This window comes from Megalops cyprinoides, chromosome 10 (genome assembly GCF_013368585.1).
Source record: "Megalops cyprinoides isolate fMegCyp1 chromosome 10, fMegCyp1.pri, whole genome shotgun sequence".
Classification (NCBI taxonomy): domain Eukaryota; kingdom Metazoa; phylum Chordata; class Actinopteri; order Elopiformes; family Megalopidae; genus Megalops; species Megalops cyprinoides.
Genome location: NC_050592.1, coordinates 6,805,073 through 6,814,537, shown reverse-complemented (window position 1 = coordinate 6,814,537; position 9,465 = coordinate 6,805,073). Strand labels below are relative to the sequence as shown.

General features: G+C 41.8%; 1 protein-coding gene across 1 annotated transcript in view; it reads left to right on the top strand.

Moving 5' to 3' along the window:
* The window catches only part of LOC118784378 (guanylate-binding protein 1-like), an 8,107-nt gene extending 3,837 nt beyond the window's left edge, over window positions 1-4,270 (top strand). The window contains exons 5-11 of the mRNA XM_036538609.1: window positions 1-143; window positions 1,062-1,304; window positions 1,855-2,135; window positions 2,521-2,733; window positions 3,034-3,136; window positions 3,392-3,585; window positions 4,040-4,270. The exon at window positions 1-143 is cut by the window's left edge and continues 24 nt beyond it. Of these exons, the coding sequence (XP_036394502.1) occupies window positions 1-143; window positions 1,062-1,304; window positions 1,855-2,135; window positions 2,521-2,733; window positions 3,034-3,136; window positions 3,392-3,585; window positions 4,040-4,270 (1,408 nt within the window). The remainder of the gene's footprint in view (window positions 144-1,061; window positions 1,305-1,854; window positions 2,136-2,520; window positions 2,734-3,033; window positions 3,137-3,391; window positions 3,586-4,039) is intronic.
* Window positions 4,271-9,465: the final 5,195 nt, after the last annotated feature.

Here is a 9,465-nt window from a genome sequence, read left to right as displayed (position 1 = left end):
GGATGAGGACGAGTCCACCGAGTTCATGCGGTTCTTCCCGTCTTTCGTCTGGACGGTCCGAGATTTCACCCTACAGCTTGAGCTCGATGGAAAGCCGATCACGGCTGACCAGTACCTGGACAACGCTCTGAAGCTGAAACCTGGTGAGGGTGATTGCACAGAAAACTATTGTCAGATAGAAGAAATCATGTTTAAACAGCCATACAAATAAGTACCAGTGTGAAATGCCTGAGTGGTCTATTGCATAAATTTCCATTGTTTGTTCTGATTTATGTACACATGCTGAGTAAAGACAATTACAGTGTCTGTGCTGTTTGTGAGATACAGCATACTAGAAGACAGTCCAGTTGGCCAGGGTTGTATTGCTTACCTTGATTAACTTTGTCTTTACTTTGAGTTTTTGTTGAGGAATTTGTGTGGCTTGGTTTAGATAAATAAATGTCAGAACATTCATTATCACAGTTAGGATCAGTTAGCAGTCCTCTGAAAATCAAAAGCATGAGCTGGATTACAGAATTTAAAAATACCTGTACATCTCCAGTTGTGAGAGAAGATAACATGAAGGTTGTTGCTATAAAACAAGCATTGACTTGATGCACAGGGAAAAAACATCCTCATGGAGCAGCCAAACCGTGCACAATATCCTTTCTTCTGCTAGGCAACTTATATTTGTGGTCCATTATGGAAACTTTCATAAGGGCTCTAGTTTGTTGGTGAGGGACAGCAGGCTTTCATAGATGATATGGGATGGCCTTGCTCACAAAACAGAATCACATGTACGGTCATATGTTTTTGTATCTCAAGCATTTTGGAGCAGAAACTACTTTATCTCTTGTTAATAAAGTCTTCACTAGAAGAAGCTGCATTAAAATATTCTTCTACGCACTACCCAGCCTCTCCTTAGGGACTTTAGCTTTTTTTTTCCCCTGAAAGACCTTTCATTTTACAAGTCTGACGAAAAATATCATCTGTCTGCAGGTGTCTTTAGTGAATTTAAAACAATATAGTCCAGTCTAAAATATAACTAAATCCAAACTAAATGGTTCTTTTAATTAAAACAGGTCATGGAAAGCAAGCGATGGAGTACAACCTGCCTCGTAACTGCCTGCGGAACTACTTCCCCAGCCGAAAGTGCTTTGTGTTCGATCGCCCCGCGAGTGCAGAGAAGATGAGACGCATGGATGAGCTGACTGATGCGGACTTGGAGCCCTCCTTCGTCAGTCGAGCCAAGGAGTTCTGCAGTTATGTCTTCAACAACACCAGCGTCAAGTCCATGAAAGGAGGCTTCAGTGTGACCGGGCGAAGTGAGTACAGGTCACCGCCCCGCTCACCGTATTTTGCTAATACATGTTGTGAGAGTTTTAAAAAACAGCATTCTTAGAAACCACACATTAACAAATTGATGTATTGAGTTTGTCAGATCCACCCTGCAGAAGTCAGTCAAGCATGCACCTGATATTAGTTCACCTTGGATATCTTACCCTCATCTTGTAAATATGGAAATCATTAAATAATAAACTATTATGGGAGATATTATTTAGTGCTGGGGTCTGTGAATAACGCATTGCTCAATCTTTGCTTATTACTCCTACCTTAAAAACAGGTCTGACTGAGAGCTGACTGAGAGCTATGCAACACCATGTTGTTTAGACCTAACAGAAAAAAATATCAGTGAAAACAAAACAAACCCTGCTTAAACTTTTTTAGTCAAAGATTAGGATGAAGCACATTGCAGCCAAATAAAATGGAAGCCACTTCGCATTTTATGTGCTGAATCGGTGTGAATGACTGGAAACATCAGGGAATCATGTCACTCTGTGAAAAAATGAGCTTGCCAAACTCCATGTTTTGCAGTGCTAGGGGGCCTGGCGGAGGCTTATGTGGACGCAATCCGTAGCGGCCAGATCCCCTGCCTGGATAATGCCGTCCTGGCTCTGGCCACGATCGAGAACTCCAATGCAGTGGCTCAGGCTGTAGCGTGCTACAAACAGCGCATGGCCGAGTGGGTGGTCTTCCCAACCGAGACGCAGGATGAGCTGTCACAGATACACGGCTCCACAGAGAAGGAGGCGGTCAAGGTCTTTATGGACCTCTCCTTCAAGGACGAGGATCAGAAGTACCAAATCGAGCTAATGGTAGAGGCGTACAAGCAGTTCACCCTAAATGCATACTCAGATATATATATATACATATGTGTGTGTGTGTGTGTGTATATATATATATATATATATATATTTATATATATATATATATATATATTTATAAGTACCAGCTCTAAATGGCTGTGTTAATGCTGTCATTGCTGAGGCAGTTGTGGGTTGTGTACCTTGCCCAAGGGTAAAACAACAATGCCCCAGCAGGGAATTGAACCAGCAAGCTTTCAATTACAAGCCCTTACCACTACACCACACTTTCTCAAAGTTAATGACAAAATTCATAGTGGGTGGATTGTATCTGGGCTATAGCCTGTAGTCCATTCCTGTGTCGTCCTGATCTTGTTCCTTCTCCTCTTTTTTTAAGAAACAACTGCAATCAGAGTATGAGGTGATCTGCAGCAAGAATGCAGCAGAATCTAAGAAGGCTTGTGCGTCTATCATCAAACGCATATTCAGGTCCCTGGAGGAAAACTTGGCATCTGGGCTTTACATGTCAGCTGGAGGACACCAGGAGTACCGCAAGGAATTAAAAAACTTGATCTCTAAATACAGATCAGAGCCTGGTAAAGGAATTAAGGTATGGTGGATTGGGGAGCTGGGGTTAATTTTGCATAAATTTGTGTGGATGTACCTGAACAGTTGTGCACTTTAACTAGAGTGGGACTGCAATATCCCTCTGTCTGGTACACATCTTCTGTGACTGAGATGTGGTGGCTTGGAATGTCATGCTACCTGTTCATATTTACTTTTACATTTAGACATTTAGCAGACTCTCTTACTCTCGGTGGAGAGTGGTTAGGAGTGGTGTGACATGAGAGTATTTTGGTTGGCTATACAGTATGTGTGTCTCTTTATTGTCTGTGCAATTCGGTTACAGGATGAGGAGGCTTTGAAGGAGTTCCTGGATGGGAAAGAGCCTATAGGGGAAGCCATACTAGCTGCTGACCATTCCCTCTCTGAAGCTGAACGGAGGATGGAAGGTAATGCCTCAAAAGCTTCACACAACGATTTATCATGCTAAATATGACATGCTAACTATAGCTCTGACCACACACGCTGTTTGTAAACAAAATTCAGTTTCCAGCAGTTTGGATGAAAATTTATAAAAGCGTTCATGTCATTCTGCGTGTTCATCGGTTATAATCTTTTCACGTGTAGCTAGTGCGAGATACATGGATCTTTGTCCGGTGACCCATCTCCGGGGAAACTGAAGTAAGCGTTGTCTTTCTCTGCAGTGGAGAGGGCGAGAAACGAGGCCATGGAGCAAGAGAGACGTGCTGCCATGGAGCAGACGCAGATCTACCAGAAGCAGTTGATGGATCAGGAGCAGCTGTACAGAGACAACATGGAGCAGCTGATGAATAAAATGGAGGAGGACAGGAGAAATGCTGTGAAGGAGTACGAGAGAGTCCTGTCAGCCAAACTGGAGGTACGCTCCCGGCTGGTGATTATGCGCTCGCAGAACTTAATTTCCAACCCCTAAAAAGGAGCAGGTTCAGTTCATGGTGATTTTGCAGGTCCTTAGTAGATATATGGCAATATGACGTACCCGGCAGTGTAGCATAGTGGCAAGGAGCAGTGCTCGTAACGGAAAGGTTGCTGGTTCAATTCCCCACTGGGGCACAGCTGCTGTACCCTTGGGCAAGGTACTCAATCCAGAATTGCCTCAGTAAAGCTCCAGCTGTATAAATGGATAACATTGTAAAAATTGTAAAAAAAAAAAAAAAAAAAAACAATAGACAACTACAAAGACCTGGTTACACCTGGTTCATACATACAGTGGCAACACAGCACAGACTGGATAGGCTAAGAGTGAGTTCCTCACAGGCTTCCAAGTTGAGATTTTCGAGTGTGAAGGAGGCATTTTATGTTTGTCATTTCAGGAACAGAAGAGCCTTTACCAAGAAGGCTTTGAGAAGAGGGCTAAACTCATGCAAGAAGAGATTGACTCCCTTAGGCGGGAGAGGGAAGATAATGATAAGCGTGGATCCTCTTCATTCCTTTCCGACATCTTGGAAACGGCAGGAAATGCAGCTGCAATATTTTTGCCAGGGATCATCCCGCAAATTGCCGGGATAGCTGTCTCATGCCTGGGAAGACTTTTTAGAAAATAATGATAAGGTCTGTTGTACCTCAGAAAAGTGCAGACCACACCACTGACCCCTTTGCTTATAGTAGCATTATAGTAGCTAGCTTACAGTTAATACTAGTGGCCGTATAGCCATAAGCATGGTTGTCATTTGGGTATCCCAGCGTTAAATCATCAGTTATCCAAAACATGAGCCTAGATAGCTAGCTGGCTCACTAGGTAAATAAAATGCAAATTATTTGGCTGATTGGACAACTTTTTTTTGCTTTTGGTAGCTAGCCAGCTAGCTGTCTAGTTTCCATTTTTTCTCAAAAAACTGGTTAAGAACTTGCCAGCTTGCTAAATACCTCTGACCCTAAATAGGCTGAAAACCAGGAACTGGCTAGAAGCTAGTAACAACTTTTACTTGATCAAGTATTGTCTTTTAGTGATGGCACATCATCTGAATGGATTGTTCATCACTTCGGTGGCTGCTAGATTCACCTGTTGATGTCCGTGCAGCTTTATTTTCCATTCAGAATGGCTGTCGGTGGCGTGTCCTCTAACCTTTTTTCTTCCTTTTACCAGAACAGCACCGTAAACAGTTGTACACCTTACATACAATAGGAGTAGGGAGTATGACAAGCCAGATATAGACACTGATGTCAGAGGGGCATGCTAATGGCCATTTGCTGACGTTTATTAAATGATAGTAGCATGCTTTGCAATCTTTTTGTGTGATTAGTAATACTTCACTTACATTTATACCGTCAAGATTGAAATTAGTCATATCATACTGTTGCTTAGATCCTCTTCCGTTCATTAAGACTTTCTTTCTTGTCAAAATTCAGCTGCATAAAATGTTATGAAAATCTTGTGAAATCTGCAAAAAATGGGTCCTTCACTCAAATTACCATGTTCAACTGAACAGAGTGCCGTCAGCATTGCAGTGGAAGTTAATTGCATACTTATGAATGAAATGGCCAGGAGGGAGCAGAAGCGGACAAAATTGGGCCCAAAATTAAACTCTGGGGTTGCTACAGCTAAATTTGGCTCAGGAGGGATGAAACATTACCTTTTGCAACTGACCAGCAGCATGACTGAGACTGTACTCATACCCTGCCAAAGGTGCCGAATGTCGTTCTCAACCGCCATTATCCTAACATGTTACCAGCCTCAATGCTACATTTATTACCTCTCTCATCAAAGACAAACATGTAAAACATGTAAAACTTCAGACGTTTCTTTACCTCATAGCTCATTTTCAGTCCACCCAATTCAGAGGAATTGCATACCTCTATCCATGTCCTCCAAAATATTCAGAAAAACGTTAGTTTTCAAAACACCCCCTTACAGCAAGTCCAGTGAAAAGAAAAGTGCATGTGCCTTTAGGTTTTGACATGAAACTTTCAATTGTATGCTGTTGTGTTGCTACTGATTTAATCTATGATTGTTGCCATTAATTTAAATGCTGTTCTGTTTTGTAACACATAAACTGCCCTCTTAGAAAAGACTCCTTTGCGAAAGTAGTACTTCTGTCTCAGTGGGACTCCCTGTTAAAATAAAGTTTAAATTTAAAAAGTGAGCAAGAAGCAGCTTTTGTCTGAATTCCTCTTTCCAGCACTTTTCAAATCAACAGCACTTATAAAAGCAAAAGATTTCATTTACCCATATCATCATGCTTTTGAATATAATATTTGACATAATATTCCACATAGTAAATACCAAAGCACTCACTTTATGAACTTTGAAATTGTACCCTTACTGCAAATGTAATTTATTATTGTCTGGCAATAATAACATTCATTCACTGGACTAGTTCATTTGGAGAAAAATGTGTGGACGCGATTGAAAGCTACACAGACCTCAGAGGAAGAGGACTGTTTCCCCTGCACTTGGAAGTAATCACAGGATATGTTTTTCTTTTTGCATTTTTCCAAGGACAACAGTCAGGCAGTCTATACATCTAACCAGAACATTTAATATATGATGGTTTAGTACACCGCAGACGAGGAAGAACCCCAAAGACATACAACACACATACATTTGACAATGATTTGACATAGGTCAATGACTATGATATCCACAAAACAATCACTGTGAGCACTAAGCAAAATCACACTGTGTCAGAGCTCCGCCCCCTTAAGCTGCGGTGTTTTTGTTTTCCCTGTACCTGTGTTTTTGTTTCCCTTGTGTTCCAGCCCCGCCCCGCTCCCTGCCTGGTCCACGCCCACCTGATCCCCTCATTACCGGCACCTGCCTGCCTGCTCACCTGCATCCCATTGCCTCGTTACCTCTGCCCTATATCTTCCCTGCGTGTTTCTGTCTTGTTGCTAGTTCGTTTCAGTGAGTTCCTCCTGTCTCGTCCCCGCATTTAGTTCCCTTGAGTCTTTTGCTGTTGCCGTCTCCTGCCTGATTCCCGACTTCGTTTCTGCCTGCCGACTTGGACCCGTTCTACGCCATTCGCCTACCTGGTTCCCGACTCTGCCCGTCCCGACTTCCGATCCTGGATCTGCCCCTGGACTGCTTCCCCGTGTTTTTGAACACTGTCTGTCCCTGTACTACGAACTGCCTGCTGATTGAAATTAAACGCTTGGTTCCGTTTACCCGGTGGTCCGCGTTTGTGTCCGGATCTCCTATCCTGACACACAGAGGTAAGAGTATTCAGTTTGCACAGCTCACAGAACCCCTCAATAACTTTGCCAAAAACCCTAAGAATACTTTATCAAGCCTGTGTGAAAACGCAACTGTATTTCATGCAAACGTGCAACAAATACTTCCTATATATATTTCTAAGCAGGATACATAAACAGTACCATCTGCCTCTCTGTCCAGTTTACTGCAGTTGCGTAGCGCTCTTATTCAGAGTTACAGCCTTTACTTCTCATCCATTTTATACAGCTATACCTGTGGGTTGCAGGCTGTACTCCACACCAGCGTACCACACTGCATCTGATATTCTGTTTAACAGAATAAACAGCTCTAGCACAGAGAGGCAGGAGTATGAGTATTCCAAACAAATTTACTTTCAGTTGTAACAAGCAGATTTATTGGATGTACAGCAGATTAGATTTAAAAAAAAAAAAACAGGGGTCATAAACCTTTGGCTTCACGGTGATTCAGCGCATTGATAGAATGGCTCCAATATTGTCGACAACATTTCTCAATTTAGACAGTTCAAAATGATAATTATCCACAATGACATTTAGTGCAAACTGTCAAAATCACTTTTGTTCTCCATTATAATTAACAAATTCATCAGTTCATCTGGCATACTTGTACATCGAAAGGGACAACTCACACCATTTTATTGATCATATCCATGGGCTGTTACATCCCCTGGTGGATACACTGGATAAGCAGTAAAACATGAAACTTCATATCAATGTCTAGTCCAGCACAAAGTACAAAAGTTCCTGCTGTGTTTCATAGTGTCTTTCTGGTGCTACTTAAAAACATATTTCATAGAATGACTGATTGTATGCCAGGCATTTTAGCTGTCCTAAACCCTTGTCTCACTGTTTTTATTGGGATTAGTATGTCAAAAAAATTCTGCCAATGTAAACCTTCATTGGATTAACTGAATCGGGGGGACCCATCCTTGCCATAAACTCCTTTTACGCTGCAGAGTAAACTACCTTTAAGACAGCTTTGACTCACCTGTTGAGCTGCCCTCACTTCAGTGTGAAAGGGTAGCTTCAAAAGGCTAGCCAGCTTCAGTGTTCTTCTGCACAGTCCTTCACACCTCCACTGAGGACGTGCAAAGCTGCCTACAAGATGGCTTGCCTTTGGTGTGAAAAGACCAAGCAGGCAGTCGTGTGGGATGCATGTTCTCACAGATCAAATTACATGACAAGTATACTGCGTAACCATATCTGTCACTTCAGTCTTGTCTGTTGGACTGTAAAGCACCTCTGAGATTATATTCTCTCCCTGAAATACTGTGTGTGTGTGTGTGTGTGTGTGTGTGTGTGTGGTGAATGGTAGTGGTTCTGCCTTTCAATGAAGACCTTTGTTTAAACTCTTGCTATTCACCCAGTACTTACTCCAGGGAATCAAGGCAAACAACTGACAACCTGAAGCAGGAGTGTTAATGTCTGGCTCCACGGCAGGACACGAGCGCCCAGACTTCCAGACATATATTAACCAACAGACAGACAAGGCCATAGAGAAAACAAACATAGTTTCACAAACACTTGTGTTGAAATACTCAGATGAGGGGGCTTGTCTGAGTGTACAGAATGGTGTTTCCATAAGAGGAGAGCAAGTTGTTCAGCTCAGATCATTGTGCTTATGGATTAATTAATACTGATTAATTGATAGATCTTTTAAATTATTTCCTCCCAATTAAAAAAGTCAATTGATCTATCATTTCCATAATTGTATTTTTGGAGAAGTAAAGATAACTGTCACTGTTGTATGTAATATTAAATATTATGCCATGAATGAGAAATCTGACTACGTATGAATCAAACAGGGACGAATGTCTGGAATATTGTAGTTATTACTATGGTAAGATATAAATATTCCTTTGCATAACTCAATATTGATTAATTTACTGTCTTGAAATGCTGCCACCATTTTCATCTGAATCAAACATGACATGATGCGCCACAAGACACTTAAGAGTTATTCAACATTAATCCAGTAGGGGGTAAAACAGAGTGTTTTTATTTTTCATAATTGGAAGGAAAAGTAAATACAGAGCAGCTATTACACTATTCACTACACAGTTGTGTTTCACATGTTGAAGGAAAATTAAATATGACACATTAATTTTGCCATTTGGAATAAAGTGAAGTGAAATCAATTTATTTGTTAATTGCTCAATTTATTTTCAGTTGACCTCAGCAAACACATTCCTGTGCTGCATGTATAACCCAACCAGTAGCTGTGCACTACAGAGATCATGCAGAGAAAATAGTATAATGTAAATCTATTTTAAACCTTCATTCTATGGCAATTTGTATCCCCGATAAAGATACTAAAACATGCTAACTGTGTAACACATTAGATCGTTTGTGACACCTCATCATTTCGACTGGGTGTCGCAGTTAACGATGCAGAATTTGTCAGACAGCACTGCCATCGTGATGTGGATTTTCAGATTTCCCAGTTTCCACGCTGGACTTTGAGGAGCTTGTTTGCTTGTGGCCCCCTTGCGGTTGTGCGCTCACCTTCGGACCCCCTTGCCGTGAAGAGCCACTCTGCTTCGCGCCGGAGCTGGAGCCATGGTCAGGG